General features: G+C 38.8%; 2 protein-coding genes across 2 annotated transcripts in view; one reads left to right on the plus strand and one right to left on the minus strand.

Annotated features, from left to right (window-relative positions):
- Nucleotides 1-1031, minus strand: part of ZNF568 (zinc finger protein 568) — a 68391-nt gene extending 67360 nt beyond the window's left edge. Inside the window, exon 1 of the mRNA XM_039249742.1 lies at nucleotides 950-1031. The gene's annotated coding sequence lies outside the window, so the exon portion shown is untranslated. The remainder of the gene's footprint in view (nucleotides 1-949) is intronic.
- ZNF829 (zinc finger protein 829) lies at nucleotides 967-23522 on the plus strand. The gene is made up of 6 exons (XM_039249627.1): nucleotides 967-1276; nucleotides 1511-1521; nucleotides 2103-2171; nucleotides 9654-9780; nucleotides 10079-10174; nucleotides 21367-23522. Exons 1-6 carry the CDS (start codon nucleotides 967-969, stop codon nucleotides 22344-22346), a joined length of 1593 nt encoding a protein of 530 aa, XP_039105558.1. The 3' UTR covers nucleotides 22347-23522.

A 23522-nucleotide genomic window follows, 5' to 3' on the forward strand; every position in this document is an offset into this window, starting at 1 on the left:
AGGAGCAGAGGTTTTTAAGGGTGTTTGTAGGATCTGTCTTGTGCTCTGGTGATCATAATGAGAACACGCCCTGGTAACCACTGTCCTTTTAGCCTGAGCAGCAGAAAGAACACATGTGGAGCAGGTCTAAATCCATACTGCAGTCCAGCCATTCAGCCAACCACAGCCTAAGTAAACTGAACACAGAAAACCTGTGAACAGGTGAGCATGAGAATAAATGCTTGCTATAGTATGAGTTTAGGGATAGTTTGTTTGGCAGCATTATTATCATGACAATAGCTAAATAATACATATGATAAAGGAAGCAAGCCATATGATGTTGAGATAATGAATCTGGAAAAGATCGACAGGAAAACTGGCAAGCAATAGAAAAGCGCCAAGAACTTCCAGGGAAAAAAAGACAGCAAAGGAGACTAAGGAGACTAATGGGCAGGGAGGACTGCTTACAACCAAATACAAAAAAAAATTTATACATACTTTTTTTCAAGCGGTTACCAACTATGACAAACGTTACACCCAAGTCAACTCAAGACAAGAACCACTACACATATCACAAACATCTCACCACAGACCTTCTCCGAGAACCACACAAACACCATACAGCCACACACAACCACAAACACAACACAAACACCACAATCATACATCCCATCACCATCACAATTACTCCCTCACTCTCACACCCAGCCACGCCCCCTTACTCGCACACACATCACCAGTCTCTCTCTCTCTCTCTCTCTCACACCCACACACACACTGACTCCCACCACAGTTTCTTGTTCCAACAACTCCAGGCACCCTCCAGTTGCGTACTCCCAACTCCGAGCACTTCGCACTCCAGAGGCACTGGGCCTTCTGAGACGCCCCGCCCCGTGAGCGGCGCAACAGAGCAGCCCAGGCAGCTCAAGCCCCTCCCCCATGCCCCGCTGCGGAGACGCGGTAGCGTCACCTGCCGGAAACGCCAGAATGCGCATCCAGCGCTCTAATGCGCACCCAGTATCTGGGAGGCTGGGTGAAGGCGACCCACGGAAGGGTCCGAGCCAGGGACGGGTAACGCCGAACCATCCCTTCGCACCCGCCTCCCAACGTACGCCTCTGACCACATCAACACCTCCCAGAAGGCCTCGCGGCCCGATTCAACTTCCGGCCAGGACGCAGTCTGCGTTTCCTGTTTGGGAGAGTGGTGCGGGCCAGGTCAGAGCTCGAGAGCCAGCAGGATCTTGCCAAGCTCACGTGCCCCGCAACCCTGAGACTCGGCTAGACGCTGAGAATTGGAGTTATAGTCGTTTCAGGAGGGCCCAGGCAGGGCGCTAGCTGTGGGTCCAGCTTTGGACCACATTTCCCAGAGGGCTAGGTGGCCGGTCACCACTCTTCTCGCAGGAAGTCGAACGTTTTGTCACGCCTGGCGGGACCGTTAGATCCGTGAGGTGCGAGTCCATGGACCCCGGGGGAACCGGCTCAGCTATGCAGATTGCTACCCCGGGAGAACGGAAAGGCCTAAATTGAGGAGACCGGAGGCAGGTACGGAGTTGGGTCCTTTTGCCTGTGCGGGCGGAGCGGCATGAAAAGGAGAGGTTGTGGGATTGTCTGTGAGATTGTTACACTGAGACCTGTGTGCAGATATCGGTTGTCTATAGTTGTGCGGCTACTGCGTCCTGTGTCCCTATGGCGATGTATGACTGTGACCCTGCGACTGTAGGAGAGTAACTGTTAGGTGTTCGGTGGTGGGAATGCGATTAAAGCTGTGTTACCCTGTGTGGCGCTGTGTGGACTGCGTAACCCATTGTTTTAAGTATGACCATACCCGGTGTGTGTGGCACTATGTGTCTGGGTATGGGCCTCCTGTCATGTGTAATATTGTAACTCCAGAACTCTGTCCCCGGGGAACCTCTGTGAAGTTTAGTCAGATTATAGCCCCTTGACAGCAGTGACCGCAGCTTTTTCTTGACACACTGGGATTGGGTAGGGTTCCTTATTCTCCTCTGATCTCCATTCCCTGTGTGTGGTGGGTGCTGGGGTTGGGGCTGGGGCTGACCTCTGATCAGACTAGTTTGGGAAACAAGGAAAACGTGGTGTTTTACAATTACTTTTTCCTCTCCCAGTGCTGCCCCTCTCCAGGTGCAGGAGAGAAGGAAAGAATGCAAAATGAACTTCTACAAGCAGTGTCCAAGGTATGTTGAGGTTTCCTCTTTGACTTCTTTCATTTGAAAGTTAAGTGCTTAATAAAGATATGCCATTTGATTATAGATGCCTATAATTTCCCTGTTAGAGGAAAGAATAGTCCAGCCTGGCATTAAACCCAACAGCACCAAATACCTAATGTTCACTTATTTGGAAAATGGCTCCACTTCTGTTTGCTGTTTTCTTCTTTTTAAATTAAATATTTGTTACAATTTTAAAATAAAAGCATGATTACTGTAGAGATTTCGAAAACACAGAATTACCAAGAAAAAATAAAATGTCATCACTCAACTACTATTAATATTTCAATGAATTTTTATTATTTTTCCAAAATCAAATTATACCTCATTTACCATGTCATATCCTACATTTTGACTAAAAAGTGTCATTCTTCTGTGTTGTCAAATGGTCTTTGTGAATACTATTTTTCAAAGATACATATTTCTTTGTATGAATGAGTTCTGTTCTACCCACCTTTAAGTTGGTTTTATGAACAGAAGTCTTAACCTTAACATAGTCAAATTTATCAATTTTTTTTCTTTATGGTTGGTGCTTTTTGTATTTTAAGAAACCTTTTCATTTCCCAACGTTATGCAAATATTCTTCTACATTTATGCTTAAAGGTATAAGTTTTACCTTTGCGTGGTGCCTGGCTGGTTCAGTCGGTGGGACATGTGACTCTTGATCTTGGAGCTGTGAGTTTGAGCCCCACATTAGGTGTAAAATCTTTTTTAAAAAGTTTTGCCTGTCCTATTTATATATTTAATGCACCTCTGGCTATTGTGTATGACGTAAATTGTATCATATATTAGTCTGCTATGTTCTCATTTCAGATATATCCAAATATATATATAAATATCCAGTGTCCTTATGTACATGGGACATACATTATTTGTCCTCCTTGTTCTGTTGCTCTGTCACAGTATCACAGTCTTGATTATTCTAGCTTCTCTCTCCTTTGAAGGTATTTTGGCTTTTCTTCCTTTGGCTGTTTTTAAGACTTTCTCCCAGTTTTTGGTTTTCTGTAATTTTAGTATAGTGTGTCTAAATGTGCCTTTTAAAGATTGTATCTGCTTGGGATTTGTAGCATTTTTTGAATTTGTGGATAGGTGCTTTTTATTTATTAAGAAAATTCTCAGCCACCTTCAAAGATTACCCCTGCCTTATTATCTCTCTCTCTTTTCCCACTCTCAGCCTCTAACTAAACTTAGTTACATATAGCTCAAATCAAAGCAATATTAAGCAAAAGAAGCTTGCCTTGTCTTAGGAGGGGTGGAGAGCATGTCAGGTAGCTAGAGTCTTAGAATTCTTTTCCCAACTCGTAGTAAAAATACGTTTATTCTATTGTACCTTAACACTTCTAATTTTGAGGAACTCTCTAAATCATAAGGCTATCCATTCACCTTATGATTTTCTTATGCGAAAATTAGAATGTATTGAAGTAGAGAACTCAGTATGGTAGTGTTTTCTTGAAGTATAAATTTGGAAATAGGCACATCTACTCTCAATGTTTTAGACGTGTGTGTTTGGTACCGAGGCAAAGGAAATCAGATTAAGAATCCATTGTCCGAAATCTGTTCAGTTTGACCTTTCTATCTGACTTTCTTTAGAAGATGGCTGAGTATTTTCAATCCATTCTCTTGTGCCAAAACCCAGAATATCAGGTTGCCCTCTCACATCAGCCTCTAATTATGCTTGCTATTTCTCTAGTGAAGATTGTTGCCCAGTATTAATAGGGATAACTCTAGGGTGGTAGTATAATATAGTAGAAGATAATTTTTTAAAGATTTTATTTTTAAGTAATTTCTACACTGAATGTGGGGCTTGAACCGACAACCCCCAGATCAAGAGTTGCATGCTCTACTGACTAACCAGACAGGCACCACTTATTTTTCTAACCTAATGTTTAATCAGGAAATATTTGAAGTATTCCTAGTAAAATCAGAAAAAAAGACAAGGATATACACCATCACCAATGTTATTTAACATTGTTCTGTTGTTATTAACCAAAGCACTTTGACAAGAGGAAAAAAAGGTTAAAAATTAGAAAAGAAGATGTAAGATTATCATTTTGCAGATGATATGAATATGTGCCTAGAAGACCAAATCAGCTTATAACCATAACTTTGAAATAAGCAGGACTCCATAGGAAGTAAGCAAAAGAATTTTTTTTTTTTTTCATAATTTCTACCCTCAACTGTCTCTATGGCTAATTTTTTGTTGTTGTTGTTGCCCTGGTCAAAAACTTGTGCAGTCCCTATAATTGATTTGATCGCTCCTTGGTATCCTTTACCAAGTTGTTTTTTAGTAACAAGATCAGTCTCATTTTACTAATTACAATCTCCAGTTGAGTATAATAATATGTAAGTTTCATTTAAAGGCTTTTCTTTGAGTTCCGCCTTGCTGTAAGCTTAAAAGCTTGCAGTATGAAAAAGGGCATATACTAAACTTCTTCATTTCATCAACCTAAGTTTCTTTTCTCCCTCCCAGTAGGTAATTTCTGGCTCCTATTGAGGTTGCAATGGGTAGGGAGGAGGAGGTAAGGAGAAAAGTTTTACTTGATTGGTGCTATTGTTTTGGTCTTGGTCTCCTTTGCTTTTATGGATGTTTAGCACTGACTCATTTTCTTATGGGGTAAGAAAATGTGTGATTTGGGGAGAAATCCCTTCTGAAAATCTCTATTTGTACTTCCCTGTGATATAGGCAATGCATCTCCTTAAAATGGCTACTTAATAATATATGTCTTATACTTAGGCATTCTGTCATCTACTGCCTTGTTGGGAGACACATTGTCCCTCTATTGGGTCTACATCAGGTCCAAAACAGTCTTTTCCTCTAAACTCTAGGAAACACAACAAAAATCCTTCTAAACAATCTCATCATTCCATTTTGGACAATGGAGTCCAAAGGGGCCCCCTTGGTTGGCCTAAGATGAAGGAGGAGTAACCTAATTTCTCCTATGGAATGGAAATGTGTATCATTTTCCAATGACTGCCAATTTTTGGACACCAACTGAGTGTCCTACAATTTAATTAAATTCTGACACTTATTACCCAGAGTTAACACAGAACCCCACAGGTTTAGAGGCTCAGTCTTACAAGACTGCCCTATTTCAAAAAGCAGCTCCAAGTCTTGGGTATCCCCAAAGCACTGCCCTTTTGCCCAGCAGACTGCAAGTTGAGACATTCCCATGATCCTCACTCAGGTACAGTAATTGATTAGAATGATTCATAGAAGTCAGGAAAGTATTATATTTATGACCACAGTTTTATTATAAACAATACAATTCAGAAACAGCAAAGTGGTAGAGATGCATAGGGCAGGCATGGGAGGGAAGGCCATGTCTGGAGAGGATCTTAAGGATTTTGCTTAATAAAATGGCTGCAATGAAAGGTTTTTCAGGAATGTTTATGTAGCCAAAAATTTTGCCACCAGTAACATTATAAAAGTTAAAGAATTTATGTTAGTAGGGAATCATTCTCTTTTTTTATGTTTATTTATTTTGAGAGAGTGTGGATGCGGAGCTGTGGGGGCAGGGGGCAGAGAGAGAGAGAGAGAGAGAGAGAAAGAGAATCCCAAGCAGGCTCTGTGCTGCTAGCACAGAACCCAACTGCTAGATCCCACAAACCATGAGATCATAACCTGAACTGAAATCAAGAGTCGGACACTCAACTGACTGAGCCATCCAGGTGCCCCAAAAGGGAGTAATTGTTACAATCATCATAAAGGAACTGTAATTTTCAAGAAGTTTAAATTATGCTCTTGTCTAAGATAGTGATACTTTATTAATTCTTTAAATGTTTATATATTTTTGAGGGAGAACAAGCAGGGGAAGGGCAGAGAGAGAGGGAGACAGAGGATCTGAAGCAGGCTTCATGCTGACTGCAAGGAGCCCAATTTCGGCCTCAGACTCATGAACCATGAGATCACGACCTGAGCTGAAGTTGGACGTTTAACTGACTGAGCCACCCAGGTGCCCTAAGATAGAGATTTTTTAAATTAATGTTTAACCAGTTTTGCATTTTAAAAATTCAAGAATTTTTTAATGTTTATTTATTTAGTGAGCAGAGGAGGGGCAGAGAGAGAGGAAAGACAGAGGGTCCAAATGGGCTCTGCGCTGACAGCAGAGAGCCTGTTGTGGGGCTCAAACCCCCAAACTGTGAGATCATGACCTGAACTGAAGTCCGACACAACCTGAGCCACCCAGGTGCCCCCAAAATTCAATAAATTTTAAAAGACTTAGTGAAAAATGGCAGGATTTTGTCCCAGTACCCAATTTCACTCCCCTCAGGTGGGAGCCTCAAATATTTTTCTCTTTCTCTTGGTATTTTTCTATATTTCTAATTGATATTCCTACATTGCTGTTTTTAATAGACATTTTCTGGTGACTTTCTTGAAAATAACGTGGACTGATTTCCCATATCACATTCCTTGTTTCCTGGTCCTGCAAAAGAGTTGTATCACAACTTTTCTTTATTTTTTTAATTTTAATTTTTTCTATAATTTATTTATTTTTTATAATTTACATCCAAGTTAGTACATGGTGCAACAGTGATTTCAGTAGTAGATTCCTTAAACCACTTACACATTTAGCCCCTCCCACAACCCCTCCAGCAACCCTGTTCTCAATATTTAAGAGTCTCTTATGTTTTGTCCCTCTCCCTGTTTTTGTATTATTTTTGCTTCCCTTGCCTTATGTTCATCTGTTTTGTATCTTAAAGTCCTCGTATGAATGAAGACGTATGATATTTGTCTTTCTCCAGCTGACTTATTTCACTTAGCATAATACCCTCTAGTTCCATCCATTGTTGCAGATGGCAAGATTTCATTCTTTTTGATTGTCAAGTAATACTCCTTTGTATATATATACCATATCTTCTTTATCCATTCATCTATCAGTAGACATTTGGGCTCTTTCCATACTGTGGCTGCTGTTGATAGTGCTGCTGTAAACACTGGGGTGCACACGCCCCTTTGAAACAGCATACCTGTATCCCTTGGATAAATACCTAGTAGTGCAATTGCTGGGTTGTATCATAGTTCTATTTTTAATTTTTTGAGGAACCTCCATACTGTTTTCCAGAGTGACTGCATCAGTTTGCATTCCCACCAGCAGTGCAAAACAGATCGTTTCTCTGCATCCTTGCCAACATCTGTTGTTGCCAGAGTTGTTAATGTTAGTCATTCTAACAGGTGTGAGGTGGTATCTCAGTGTGGTTTTGATTTGTATTTCCCAGATGATGAGTGATGTTGAGCAATATTTCAGGTTTTGGTTGTCCATCTGGATGTCTTCTTTGGAGAAGTGTCTGTTCATGTCTTTTGCCAATTTCTTCACAGGATTATTTTTTGGGTGTTGAGTTTGATAAGTTCTCTATAGATTTTGGATATTAACCCTTTATCTGATATGTCGTTTGCAAATGTCTTCTCCCATTCTGTCGGTTGCTTTTTAGTTTTGTTGATTGTTTCCTTTGCTGTGTAGAAGCTTTCTATTTTGATGAGGTCCCAATAGTTCATTTTTTGCTTTTGTTTCCCTTGCCTCTAGAGACATGTTGAATAAGAAGTTCCTGCGGCTGAGGTCAAAGAGGTTTTTGCCTGCTTTCTCCTCGAGGATTTTGATGGCTTCCTGTCTTACGTCTAGGTCTTTCATCCATTTTGAATTCATTTTTGTGTATGGTGTAAGCAAGTGGTCCAGGTTCATTTTTCTGCATGTCGCTGTCCAGTTTTCCCAGCACCATTTGCTGAAGAGACTATCTTTATTCCATTGGATATTCTTTCCTGCTTTGTCAAAGATGAGCTGGTCATACATTTATGGGTCCATTTCTGGGTTCTCTATTCTGTTTCATTGATCTGAGTGTCTGTTTTTATGCAACACAATTTTTCTTTAAATCATTGATATTCATGTAATTAGGACCTACAGATATTATTAATCTGAGCCAAGTAGTACACTAGAACCTAGATTCTTTTTAGTACAACTTTTACAGTTTTCTGACAGTAAACTTTTGTTTCTTTATTTGCCTTATTCCATGTATGTGTTGCTATTTCCCCCCCAAATCTACCAACATTGCTTTCAGTTGCCTATCAAAAGTATTTTCCAGGTGATCAAACATTAGTTCTTTATTTTTCCTTGGAGACCTTTCCCCCATTGTCCTCTCTCCTCCTGTTCCTAGATGTTGCTCTCTAATTCTGCTGCCAGATATTGTTCTATGACTTGCCTTTCACAGTTACACTTGGGACTTTGTCAGGTATTTTCATGTTTTGTCATTTCTGAATATAGTATTTTCTTTTTTCTTAATTTACTCTTTAGTTCTAATGGAGCACATAGATCAGGAACTTCTTTTTAAGAAGCTGCATAGGAGAGGGGCACCTGAGAGGCTCAGTCGGTTAAGTGTCTGACTGTTGATTTCAGCTCAGGTCCTGATCTCATGGTTTGTGACATCAAGCTCCGCATCAGGCTTTGTGATGACAGTTTGGAACCTGCTTGGAATTCTCTCTGTCTCATCTTTCTGCCCCCACCCCAATCTCTCCCAAAAATAAACAAACATTTAAAACTTTTTTTTTAAAGCTACATAGGAGATAATTTTATCTTTTCTTGCCATTGTGTTGACTTAATCTTCACACTAGATTGGTTTTTAATCTTGTTTGGTATATAATCTTCATATTAGATTTGACTGGGTATAGAATTCAAGACCAGAATTCATTTTCCTTTGTAATATTAAAGGAGTTACTTTTTTCTTACTTCAAGTGGTATTTTTTAAAAGTCCACTGTGATTTTGATTCCTGAAAATTTTTATGTAAACTATATTTTCTTCCTGGAAGTTTTAGAAAGTTCTGTTTTAAGGGTGCCTGGGTGGCTCAGTCAGTTAAGCGTCTGACTTGGCTCAGGTCATGATCTCACGGTTTGTGGGTTCGAGCCCCACATTGGGCTCTGTGCTGACAGCTAGCTCAGAGCCTGGAGCCTGTCTTCAGATTCTGTATCTCCCTCTCTCTCTGACCCTCCCCTGCTCATGTGCGTGCTCGCTCGCTCTCTCTCTCTCTCTCTCAGAAATAAAACATTTTAAAAAAATAGAAAGTTCTGGTTTTTTTTTCTTCCTGGAAATTTTAGAAAGTTCTGTTTTTCCCTGATTATATAATTTTAAAGTTTTTAAAAGTTCATCACATTGTTCCTTCTTTGGAGTCTTAAAGGAAAAATATGGGAAGGGGGAAGGAATTCATATTTATGTACACTTCACTATGGGAGACATCAAGCATTGAGCTGTATGCTTGCTATTTCATGTCATTGGAAAAGTTTACTTGCACATTCCTAGATATACCCTCTCTATACAAGACATACACTTTCTACTGATCTAATAGAGTTTAAACCCCTTCGATTTGATTAATAATCTCTGTACCTTTTTGTAGAGCCCTCTAATAGCATCTCTACTACCATCTTTTTCTTATCTTCTTCCACTGTGAAAATGTGTTTGTTGTTTCAGGGATCAATGATGTTCAGGGATGTATCTATAAACTTCTCTCAGGAGGAATGGGAATGCCTGGACTCTGGTCAGATGAATTTATACAAAGAAGTGATGTTGGAGAATTTCAGCAACCTGGTTTCAGTGGGTAAGGATAACTATCCCCCCAAATTCAGAGTCTGTCCTCAGGAATGTCTCATTTCTTCATTGTGAATTAATTGTTTCAAGTAGCCAGCTAAATTTCTGCTCCTTGTTCCCCAAGGAATGGTTTGAGTTGAAATGGAATTGAAAAAATTGGAAATGAGCGGCTCCAGTGGGCTGCAACTTCATCTTCATCTTTCTCTGGTCCTTCCTACAGTGGCATCTCTTTCTTCTCACCAAGGGACTGGATCTGATTTCTGGGACACCACAGCATAACCATGTCGCATGTCTTTTCTTGTGATCAGGACTTTCCAATTCTAAGCCAGCTGTGATTTCCTTATTGGAACAAGGAAAAGAGCCCTGGATGGTTGAAAGAGAGCTTACAAGAGGCCTTTGTTCAGGTGAATGAGATGGTAGGATAATGATTTTATCCATTATGTAACTGGTTGTTTGCCATTTTATTATTGAGTTTTCTGTTAATTATACTAAATACAGGTGTCTTATCAGTATATGATTTGTGAATATTTCCCCCCATTTTGTGGGTGTGTTTTCACCCTCTTGATTTTGTCCTTTGAAGCACAAAAGTTTTTAATTTTGACAAAATCCAGTTTATCTATTTTTTCTTTGGTTGCATATGGTCTTGGTGTGAACTCCTTTAAGAGCCTTCACAGTTAAGTTTATTAATACCTTCTGGCAGTAGGAAAATATTTAACACTTACTCTATTGTCAGGTGAAAGTTTTTTTTTTTTTTTTTTTTTATAAAATTTTTTTTTTTTAAGGTTTTTATTTATTTCTAGGAGAGAGAGAGAGAGACAGCGTGAGCAGGGGAGGGTCAGAGAGAGAGGGAGTCACAGACTGAAACAGGCTCCAGGCTCTGAGCTCGCAGTCAGCACAGAGCCTGACGCGGGGCCCGAACCCACGAACCGCGAGATCATGACCAAAGCGAAAGTCGGACGCTTAACCGACTAAGCCACCCAGGCGCCCCTGTCAGGTAAAAGTTTTTGTCAGTTATATCAAAAAAAAGTTATAGGAGAAAACAACAAAAAAGTTTTAGATACAACTTTAGTTTTACAATTTAGCCACAAGATAGAATAGACAAAGAACTAAAGAACTCACCAATAAAGGTCTTTTAAAGTTTAAAGGTTTTTTAAGTTTATTTATTTTGAGAGAGAAAGTAAGCAGGGGAGGGGCAGAGAAAGAGAGAGTATCCTAAGCAGGCTCTGCACTGTGAGCACAGAGCCCAGTGCGGGACGCAATCTTACAAAGTGTGAGATCATGACCTGAGCTAAAACCAAGAGTCGGATGCTTAACTGACTGAGCCACCCAGGCACCTGCCCCCCCCCACCCCCAAGATTTTTTTTCCTTTCTAGGAGGCACAAGATGTTACAAATTCACACAGGGAAGATAGCAATCTAGATCTTCTGTCACCTCAACAGAGAATGAAAGGATCCCCAGATAACTGAAACAAATGTCCATTATCCATATAGATATCACCATAATATCAGATTCCTAATCACTACAATTTACCAGCTTTATACAAACCAAAACCAAACTGGATTTAGCCCAAAAACAAGCCGAGGACACACTGAGGAGGATGTAGTGCAGAGAAAGTGAAAGAAAGTAGAATTTTATTGCTGCTTGGGATTTGCTGAGGCAGCCAAGAAAAGAAGACTGCTGGGACTTAAATAGCCTATGAGGAATACTTCCCAAGTCACATGCTTTATTTCATCCTGCAGGTAAGTCCATTTGAACATCTCAGTGGGATCTTCAAAATTTTAAGAGAATAACATTTCCTTTTTCTTTTTTTTTTATGTTTACATATTTATTTTGAGAGAAAGCACACGCCTGCATGAGCAGAGAAAGGGCAGAGAGAGAGAGAGAGAATGAATCTCAAGCAGGCTCCACGCATGGAGCCTGACCTGAGGCCTGACTCCACGGACTGTGAGATCATGACCTGATCTCATACCAAGAGTCAGACTCTGAACCAAATGATCCACCCAGGTGCCCCCAGAGTGTAACGTTTTCAAAAAAATAGAACTTTTCAGGGCACCTAGGTGACTCAGTCGGTTAAGTAGCCAACTTGGTATTGGCTCACAGTTGTGAGATTGAGCTCTGCATCGGGCTCCATGCTTAGTGTGGAACCTGCTTGAGATTCTCTCTCTCCCTCTCTCTCTGACCTTCCCCTGCTTACAAACATGTGCAATCTCTGTCTCTCTCAAATAAATAAACTTTAAAAAAAAGTATAACTTTTCAGAAGCTTAATACGACTCTTTCGTAAATATATGGTAAGCACATTTGACAGATTTATTTATTAGCTCATTAATGAGAGAACCAGAGGAATGGTAATGCTGGTTTAAGTTATCTGGGAGAAACTGAGTTCATATTGTCCTGGAAAGAAAGAATGCAGGAATAACATCACTAACTGGGATACAAAAACTAGTTATTATTCTACAGGATAATAAATCTGTAACCTTCAGGCTGTCTTTTCACCAGACACATCATTTGCAATCTGTTGTTCTTAGCAATTTTTTGTTCTTTGTTCAGTTACTTTCTAGATTTTTAAAGCAGGTTGTATTGCTGTTGTGAGCATGTGTATTTAGTCGGTGTTGTTGGTGCAGAGAAATTCTATTAGTTTTTTTTAACATGTGAAAAGGGAGTTTAATTTTATTAGTTATCAGAGAAATGCAAATTAAAACTGCAGTAGGATACCATTATGACACCTGCAACTTGGACAAATATTTAAGCCTGACGTTAGTAAGAATAGATGAGAATGTGGAGTTAACTGTAGGCACAGTATTATATAGCAGATCTCTAGAACTTATTTGCCTTGCATAATTGAAACTTTATACTTATTAACAACTGCCCATTTCCCTATCACCCCAGTCCCTACCAACCACCATTCTACTCTTTGCTTCTATGAGTTTTGCTCTTTTTAGATACTTCATATAAGTCAAATAATGCAGTATTTGTTCTGTGACTGCCTTATTTTATGTAGCATTGTGTCGTCAGGGTTCATCCATGTTGTCACATATGGCAAGATTTCCTTCTTTTTAAGACTGAATAATATTCTGTTGTATGTATACACCACGTTTTCTTTATCCACTCATCTGTCTATGGATTTAGGTTGTTTTCATCTTGACTGTTATGAGTAGTGCTTAATGAACACATGAGTGCTAATATCTCTTCAAGATCTTGATTTCAGTTCTTTTGGATAAATACCCTGAAGTGGGATTGATGGATCATAAAATAGTTCTATTTTTAATTTTTTGAAGAACCTCCATACTCTTTTCCATAGTGGCTACATCAATTTGCATTCCCACCAGTAGTGTACAGGAGTTCTAATTTCTTAGCATCCTTACCACCATGTTACTTGACTTTTTTTTTTTTTTTTTAAATCACAGCTATCCTAACTGTACTAGGCAGTATTTCATCATGGTTTTGATTTATGTTTCTGTAATGCTTAGAGATATTGAGCATCTTTCATTTACTTCTTGGCTATTTGTATGTTTTCTTTGGAGAAACCTCTATTCATGTTCTTTAAATTTTTTAAAATGTTTTATTTATTTCTGACAGAGAGACAGCGTGAGCAGAGAAGGGTCAGAGAGAGAGGGAGACACAGAATTGGAAACAGGCTCCAGGCTCTGAGCTGGCTGTCAGCACAGAGCCTGACACAGGGCTCGAACCCACAAACTGTGAGATCATGAACTGAGCCAAAGTCGGATGCTTAACCGACTGAGCCACCCAGGCGCCCCTCATGTTCTTATTTATTTACTTACCTAATTTTTTAAAGTTAATCTTTTTGAAAAAATTTTTTAATGTTTTTTATTTATTTTTGAGAGAGAGAGACAGTGTGAGCAGGGGAGGGATAGAGAGGCAGACCAGAAACTGAAGCAGGCTCCAGGCTCCAAGCTGTCAGCACAGAGCCCGACGCGGGGCTTGAATCCACAAACTGTGAGATCATGACATTGGCCGAAGTTAGACGCTTAACCAACTGAGCCACCCAGGTGCCCCTAAAGTTTATTTATCTTAAGAGAGAGTGAACAACTCGGGGGTGGGCCGAGAGGGAGAGAGAGAATCCCAGGCAGGCTCTGCACTGTCAGAGCAGAGCCAGATGCAGGGCTCAAACTTATGAACCATGAGATCATGAAATGAGCCAAAGTTGGATGCTTAGCCAACAGCCACCCGGGCACCCCACTAATTCTTTTAATCAGGTTATTAGGCTTTTTGCCTGCATATTTTAGAAATTAACCCCTTACTGGATACATGGTTGGCAAATATTTTCTCCCATTCCATAGATTGCCTTTTCACTCTGTTGATTCTTTGCTATGTATAAGATTTTAAATTTGATGTAGTCTTAGTCCTGTATTTCTATTTTTGCTTTTGTTACCTAGGCTTTTGGTGTCATATTCAGAAATCATTACTAAGTCCAGTATCGTGACACTTTTCCCCTGTGTGTTCTTGTAGAAGTTTTATAATGTCAGGTCTTATATTCAAGTCTTTAATACATTTTGAGTTGATTTTTCTGTACGGTATAAGGTAAGAGTCCAATTTCTTTCTTTTGCATGCAGATACTCAGTTTTACATCCTCCTTTTTTTTTTTTTTTTTTTTTTAAGTTTATTTTGAGAGACAGAGCACAAGTGGGGGAGGGACAGAGAGAGAAGGAGACAGAGAATCCCAAGCAGCCTCTACACTGTCAGCACAGAGCCAGATATAGGCTCAAACTCATGAAACGTTGAGATATTACCTGAGCGAAAACCAAGAGATGCTTAACTGAGTGAGCCACCCAGGTGCCCCTCCCATCATCATTAATTAAGACTTTCCCTTCTCTGTTATGTAGTCTTGGCACCTTTGTTGTATATTAATTGTGTATATGTGAATTTATTCTGTTCTTTTGGCTTATATGAATATCTTTGTGCCATTACCACACTATTTTAACTGCTGCAGCTTTATAATCTATTTTTGAATCAGGAAATGTGTTACCTCCAGATTTGTTGTACTTTTTAAAGATTATTTTGGCTCATTGAATTGTTTTTTCTATTTCTATAGAAAATGCCATTGGGATTTTGATAGGGATTGTGTTGAATCTGTAGTATTGGGAGTATGGACATTTTTACAGTATTTTCCCAATCCATGAACACAGAATATCTTAACATTTATCTTGTGTATCTTTAATTTCTTCCATCATTGTTTTACAGTTTTCAGTGTACAAGTCTCTCACTTCCTTAGTTGTATGCTCCTAAGTATATTAGTCCTTTTGATGCTATTATAAATAGTTTTTATTATTATAAAATATTATAAAAATTATAGTTATTTATTATAAAAATTATAGTTATTTATTATAAATAGTTTTTCTAATTTCCTTTTCAGAATATTGTTAGTGTAAAGAAACACAACTTATTTTTCCTGCAACCCATTTCCTGCAACTGCAAACTGAAAGTCTAATTTGTTTATTAGTTCTAACAGTTTTTATGTAGAGTCTTTATAGAGTTTTCTATATGCCAGATATAGAAGTGGCAAGAGTGGGCATCTTTGCCTTCATGATCTTAGATGAAAAGCTTTCACTTTTTCTTCAATGAATATGATATTAGGTATGGACTTTTTATATATGGTCTTCATTATGTTGAGGTAATATCCTTCTAGTAGTTTGCTGAGAGTTTTTAATGAAAGAGTGTTGAATTTTATCAAATGCATTTTCTGCATCTGTTGAGATGATCATGTAATTTTTATCCCTCTTAATTTTATCTATCACATTAATTGATTTTCATATGTTGGATCATATTTGCATCCCAGGGATAAATTCCACTTGATCATGGTGTGTGATCCTTCTAATGTTCTGTTAAATTCAGTTTACTAGTATTTTGTTGAGAATTTTTCATTAATATTCATTATGGAATTGGCCTGTCATTTTCTTTTTTAAATGGTTTCTGTGTCTGGCTTTGGCATGAGGGTAATGGTAGCTTCATAAAATGAGAGGTTTCTCCCTCTTTATTTTTTTTTTAAATTTGTTTTAACATTTATTTCTGAGAGACAGAGACAGAGTTTGAGCAGGTTGAGGAGCAGAGAGAGGAGACACAGTCTGAAGCAGGCTCTAGGCTCTGAGCTGTTAGCACAGAGCCCAATGTGGGGCTCAGACTCACGAGCTGTGAGATCATGACCTGACCCGAAGTTGGATGCTTAACCAACTGAGCCATAAAACGAGTTACCCCAGGCACCCCCATAAAATGAGTTTTGAGGGTTGCCTGGTGGCTCACTTGGTTGAGCATCTGACTCTTGATTTCAGGTCAAGTCATGATCTCAGGATCATGGGAGCGAGCCCCAGAGTGGAGCTTGCTTGGGATTCTCTCTCTCTCTCCCTCTGCCCCTCTCCTGCTTGTACATGCACGTGCACTTTTTCTCTCTCTCAAAAACAAAAATGGTGTGGAAGCATTCCCTGCTTTTCAGTTTTTCAGCATGGATACCGACTTGGGGCTGGATTTCACCACTGTGAGACATGACCTGAGCTGGATGGAATCAAGAGTCAGATGCTTAACTGACTGAGCCATCCAGGTACCCCGAAAGATTTTTTATTGTGAGTCAGTGTCCTTACTAGTTATGGGTATATTCAGACTTGATGTACCTTCATGATTCAGCCTTGGTATTCTCTATGTATCTAGGAATTTATCCGTTTTTTCCAGGTTATCCAGTTTCATGGTATATAATTGTTCATAGTAGTCTCTTATGATCCTTTTTATTTCTGTAACATCAGTTATAGTGTCTCCTTTTTCATTTCTGATTTTATCTGAGGCTCCCCTTTTTTTTCTTATCCTAACTAAAAGTTTATCAATTTTTTTATTTCAGTAAACCAACTATTAGTTTCACTGATCTTTCTTGTTTTTCTGTTCTACTCTGCCGGGTTCTATCAGCACTCCAAGACTGGTGGAATAGAAGCCAGTACCTTAGTCAGACCTCAAAAAAGTTGGAATGTTTGACATACAGTCACCTCTTTCCTTCTCCAGGGATGAAGTTTTTGTCCCAGTCACTGCATTGAGCAGGGCTAAAGGAGCTTTGGTTAGTGTCTGCATGCTATTTCAAACCAGTGCTTTTGTTCTCTGTAGTCCCTAGGGTTCTAGAGTATAACAAGTCTAATCAAGGCTCCAAAATGGTCAGTTAGGCATCACTTAGAAAAGTTGAGTCATTGTCTGTGCATTCCAACCTTTTTGTATTCAGGGAGAAGCTGGAAGCTGGAGGTTTCCCTCCAGTTGTGTGCCAGTATGGGGATCATGGTGAGAGAGAGCATGTCTCCAGTTTTCCTACTAGTTTTGATATGTCTGGCTTCACATTTGCCTAGTATGCAGGATTCTCTCAATTTCTGGATTTCTCACAAGGGGAATTGATCTGTGTATTGCTGTTGAGTTGATGTGTTTATTATGGGGGTCAGGAGAACCTAGCACTTATTATTCCATCATCTTGCTGATGTTACTCAACATACTATTAATTTTTGTAAGTTGCTCTTTAATGTCTGGCAATTTTACTGAAGTTAGGTTTGTATTCTCTTGATTTTTCTAGTTAGATCATCATATTATTAGATTTATCTTTTCCTTTCCAATCTTCATACTTGTTATTTCTTTGCTTACAATGATAACTGAGACTGTCTTAATTGGTAACATTGGTAGTGGTAATATTTCTTTTTCCTGTTCTAATGGGAGCGTATCTAGTTTCTTCATTTAACTGCAGTTTTTGCCATAATTCTGATAACTTTTACCAAGTTACGTCTATTAATTTGCAATGCTGATTTGCTCAGAGTTATCATAAATAGGTGTTGGCCACATCCTACAATTTCTCTGTATCTGTCAAAGATGATCATGGTAGTTTGTGGTCTTATTTCAACAGCATTTATACCCTCTGTTGTATGGCCATTTTGGCCTGTGAGTTCATGTTCCCAAGAGATTATCAATTACCTTGTCTGGCAGTGTACCTGGGGAAGGACCAAGAGGTAGACCTAGGTCTGTGTCCCTCTAGGTAGATGTAAGAAATGGAAGGAGATAAGTTCAGGATGATGAGCCTTAAGACCTAAAGATTCAGTGCTGATAACTTTTATTTGCTGCTGCTCTGCCAGGTAATTCTTCTTATCAGGGTTTGATCTTTCAGCATTTACAAAGCAGCAACATCTATGGAAAAGCATGCCTTCCTTTTGTAATCCACCAGCTCTTGCAAGGGGGTTTTAATAGCGTAGGAGGCAGAGGAGCAGATGCCTGAGAGCTGGTGATCAGCCACATTCTTCTATCCAACAGGTATTTTTCTTTGCCATTAGGTTATCCTACTTACTCAGCAACTTGAGCAGTTGCCACCATTTCTATGCTAAAGGCATAGGCTGCAGTGGTCAAGGCAGCTCAGGGAAAGGCTAACTCAGAATTTAAAGACTGTACTACCAGGCTAGCCTCTCCTTGCCTCTCATACCATCTTTCTAGGCAAGTAGCCTCCATCCTGACACACACCCAAGTTTATATCAGTCTTCAGTCTCCATAGGATATTTCACAATTTGCATCAGTTCCACAAAACCAAATTCTCTGTAATTTTTCCAGGGTCAGTTGAGAAAGAAAGCCAGAATTTTGTGCACAGAGTTTAGAGAGGAACTTTTGGGGTTTTAAAAAATATTTTTTCATTATTATATTTTCGATTTCTAAGAACTTTGTGTGTATGTTAGTGTCCCTTTATTTAGTGTTTTATGCCTTTTAATTCTGTTCTCTCTCTGAGGTTATGCATTATATGTTTTGACCTTTTCTTATGTTCCTTGCATTGATTGTTCCCTCACAGATACTTTGTTCTCTTTTAGGCTCCTTTTCATGTTGAAAAACATTTCTTAAATGTCTGATAAACAATGGCTTACTACTAATTTTTAAGTATGAGATACTGAAAAGATGATTGGAACTTCTGTGTAATAGGGATTAGGTCTTATTTATTTTAGGATGATCTGGTTGGGTTAATATACTGGGGACTCCCCACTTTTGGTAATTTGGTCTTTTCCTTTGTGCATAATTTTCCCATGAGAAGAGACCTTTACTTTCATTACTAGTTGAGGGTGTTATGAGCCTATAGGCATTCTGGAAGTCAAATTGGGATGAAATCAACAGAATTATTTCAGTATTGTGACTTGCACAAATTATCTGATATCAAGTGGCTGTTTTACACTTCAATTAAATTCTGATACTATATGGAATTAACATCATATTCCACAAGTTAAAGGGCAAGGTACTCAACAAAACTGCCGTTAGTTCAGACACCAGTTGCAACTGGGATCCCCAGGCTACCTATACTTCTGCCTGTCCGACTGTAAATTTAGAGTTTCACACAACTCCTCAGGTTTGATGATTCATTAGAACAACTCACAAAACTCATGAAAAGCACTGTACTTCTGATTACCATTTTATATAAAGGATACAATGAACAGCTAGCTGAAAAGGTACATAGGGCAAGGTCTAGGAGGTGCCAAGCATAGGAAATTCTTTTCCCATGTAATCAAGGTATGCCACCTTCCTGGTACATCATATAGTCTAGAAAGCTTCCCCTAGTCCTTGCTCTGAATTTTTTATTGGGCTTTGATTATGTAGTCATTAGTGGCCAAGCCCCTTCCTTGAAGCCAAGTGCCCACTGTGAAACACCTCAATAGCAAAACTCAGGGATAATCAAAAGGAGCTTGTGGGTAAGAAAAGACTGTCCCATCAGGAAATTCTAATGGTTTGTGAAGCTCTGTTCCAGGAACAAAACTAGATATATTATTTTATCACAAGCATATATATTTTCTGTTAGTCTTTTGTCCTCAGTTCAATACCCATACCCACAACTATGTTGTGTATGTCTGATGTTCCTGAGTCCAGATTCCCCATGGGTCCATTTTTCTATGTTTCTAGTTTTCTGTGAGAATAGGGAAGTATAATCCTGTATAGGATACATGAAGGGATCCTAGGCATCTCACTACTAATATAATCTTTGAATTCATACTTCAGCTTTCACCATTCTGTGTATTCCACTATTAGAAGTACCTGATGCCTCCAGTCCTTGTGCATTTGTAGGGATCTGTACTATGAATTAGTGCTGTGGAATTCATCCACTGTAGGCTCAGTTTGACTTTCTGTAGTCTGCAGACTCACTTATCACTCATTCATTGGCTTTCTAGCTTTTAAATTTTATTGCTACTATCACTTCTCCAGTATTCACTGTTCTAGTGAGGTTTTTCTTTCCTCTTGTTAAGCTTCTACTGTAATTTTCTTGTGTATTCATGAACAAGCAATGGTAAACTCTTATAGTCATTTTAAAAAAAAGTGTTTATTTTGAGGGGGGGGGAGGAGGGGACGAGAGCGAGAATCCCAAACAGGCTCTGTGCTGTCAGTGTGGAGCTCGACAAGGGGATCAGACCCACGAACCATGAGATCATGACCTGAGCCAAAATCAAGAGTTGGATGTTTAAATGACTGAGTCACCCAGGCACCCCCCTAGTCTGTCATTTTTAACAGAAATTATGCCTCCTTTTAAATTAAAAGTACAATTGACCCTCATTACTCACAGGTTCCATATTTATGAATTCACCTACTCACTAAAATTTGTAACTCAGAATGAATACTTGCAGTGATTTCATGGGAGACATATGCAGAATGACAAAAAATGTTGACATGGAGTTCCTCTCTTCTCACAGAGTATATTTCATTCTTAATCTCTTCTTTATCATATTCAAGCTGCCTCCTTTCTTAGTCAGTGCCATGAGAGAGATTCCATTCCTCTTTCTCCCAAAGTCAGCATTAGAGAATTCCAGGACTAAGTTTCAGTGAATACCCCAGTATATCAGGCTCTATCACCTGCCTACCATTCTTGCCAATTTCATTCAGCACTTTAGACTTGCTGTAGGCTATACCCCAATTTGAATTTGCCAACAGCACACCCTTTGCACAGTCTCTGACTGCACCCCCCACCCATTTTTACATTTCAACACATTAGTTCCTCAAGTCTTTTTTTTTAATGTTTGTTTTTCAGAGAGAGAGCACGAGTGGGGGAGGGGTAGAGAAAGAAGGAGACAGAGGATCTGAAGCAGGCTTGGTGCTGACAGCAGCAAGCCTGATGCGAGGCTTGAGTCCATGAACTGTGAGATCATGACTTGAGCCAAAGTCCGATGCTTAACTGACTGAGCCACCCAGGTGCCCTCCTCAGTAATCTTTTTGTATAGGTCAGACAACTGTCCACAAATTACAAGACATACAGTATGATGCTGTGTGTGAGGATATATGCTTATAAACATGTATATGTGATTAGAATCACTGTATACTATAGAGGGTGGCCCTGAATGGGATGTATTTATGGAAGTTTCAGGTGATTCTGATTCACATCAGTATTTCAAGATAGAGATCCTTTATTTCTCTAATCACCCTCTTGAATTCCTCTGTTGGCTCTCTTCAATGTCCATGCTTTTGTTATCAGTTTAGAAAATTGCTTAGCTATATTTGAGAATTGTTTAAGCATTTACTTTCCTAGATATTATTTTCACCTTAATCTTTCTCTTTTTTAGAAGTTTTAATCTTTTTCAAGATAGGAAAAATGAACATACACATTTTTATTTTCTTTCAGATCTGGAATCAATGTGTGAGACCAAGATATTATCTCTAAAGAAGAGACATTTTAGTCAAGTAATATTTCCCCATGAAGACATGCCTACTTTTATTCAGCCCACATTTCTTATTCCACATCAAAAAATTGTTAATGAAGAGAAATCCTGTGAATGTAAGATATGTGGAAAGGCCTTTAATCAGAACTTACAATTTATTCAACATCAGAGAACTCATTCTGCTGAAAAAAACTACCAATGTAAAGAGTGCGGGAAGTCCTTTAGTCGTGGCTCACTTGTTACTCGACATCAGAGGATTCATACTGGTGAAAAACCCTATGAATGTAAGGAATGTGGCAAGGCTTTTAGTTGTAGTTCATATTTTTCTCAACATCAGAGGATTCACACTGGTGAGAAACCCTATGAATGTAAGGAATGTGGAAAAGCCTTTAATTATTGCTCAAACCTCAATGATCATCAGAGAATTCACACTGGTGAGAAACCCTATGAATGTAAAGTATGTGGAAAAGCCTTTACTAAGAGTTCACAGCTCTTTCCACATCTGAGAATTCATACTGGTGAGAAGCCTTATGAATGTAAAGAATGTGGGAAAGCCTTTACTCAACACTCAAGGCTTATTCAACATCAGAGAATGCATACTGGTGAGAAACCTTATGAATGTAAGGAATGTGGAAAGGCCTTTAGTAGTGCCTCAACACTTACTAACCATCACAGAATACATGCCGGCCAGAAACTCTATGAATGTAAGGAATGTGGAAAGGCCTTTATTCAGAGCTCAGAACTTATTCAACATCAGAGAATCCATACAGATGAAAAACCTTATGAATGTAATGAATGTGGGAAGGCCTTTAATAAGGGCTCAAACCTTACTAGACATCAAAGAATTCACACTGGTGAAAAACCCTTTGATTGTAAGGAATGCGGAAAGGCCTTTGGTAGTCGCTCTGACCTTATTCGCCATGAAGGAATTCATACTGGGTGAAAGATAAAGTCTGTTCATAATCTTTATAATAATAATCTTAAAAACAGATAATGGGAAAAAAAAGATAAAGCAGTGTAGTAGTTTTTTGGGCTACTGTAACAGTATCAAGTACTTCAAAATTGGGTGACTTAAAACAAATTTATTCTCACAGTTTTGAAATCCAAAATTGTTGATAAGGTTAGTTCCTTCTGAGGACTTTGAGGGAGAATCTCTTCCATGTCCCTCTCCTGGCTTCTGATAACAGCAGTGTTTGACATTTCTGTCTTGTAAATGCATCACTCCAGTCTCTGCCTCCATCTTCACATTGCATTCTCCCTGTGTATATCTGTCTCTCTATTGTATAAGAAGAGACTCTTATACAGGACATGAGTCCTATTGGATTAGGGCTCACCGTGATGACCTTATCTTAATTGATTACATCTGCAAAGACCTTATTTCCATGTAGGATCACATTCACAAGAGCCAGGGGTTAGGGCTTCAACATAGTTTAACCCATAACACTGTTAACATTGTTTTTATATATAACTTGTTAGATGTATTTTCAAATGTAAATTTAAGGTTTAAATTACACCTGCCGTCCCTCCAAAAATGGTTCTGTCTCGAGCTACTTCTTAAATAATTCTTTCCTCCCCCTTGTTTTATTCTGTTTCTTGGTTATATATTTGTATTTATATTGGCTTAGTTTTAGAGCCATCTTTTCTATTGGTCTGTCTGACTTATAGATCTGTTCATACCAATACTACACTGTAAGTTATGTTACATGGGCTATCTTTTAATTCCTGGCAGAACTGTAACTTTGTTTTTGAAGGAAGCTCTGTTCTTTTTCCCTTTTGTAACACTCATATTTTCATGGTGTTAAAACACACACACACACACACACAAAGGAAATAGATGATCTGTAAGCCTTCCAAACAGAAATTACTATTTTCAAATTATTACAACATATCCTTCCAGACCTTTTTAGTGTAATCTGATGTGTATGCTGTATCATAACCTGCTTCTATCATGCTACTCTTTCAGTAAGTATAAATGTTTATTTATCATTATTTTTAATGGTATTATAATACTCTTTTCTATGATAGATTATCATTTTGCTAAATACTACTGGCATACTTTTGGTGCTCACTGAAATTCTACAGTTATGAAAGTTGCCTTCTAAATACAAATTTAGTGCTA

The sequence above is a fragment of the Hyaena hyaena genome, unplaced genomic scaffold (genome assembly GCF_003009895.1).
Source record: "Hyaena hyaena isolate Hyena2069 unplaced genomic scaffold, ASM300989v1 scaffold_345, whole genome shotgun sequence".
Taxonomy (NCBI): domain Eukaryota; kingdom Metazoa; phylum Chordata; class Mammalia; order Carnivora; family Hyaenidae; genus Hyaena; species Hyaena hyaena.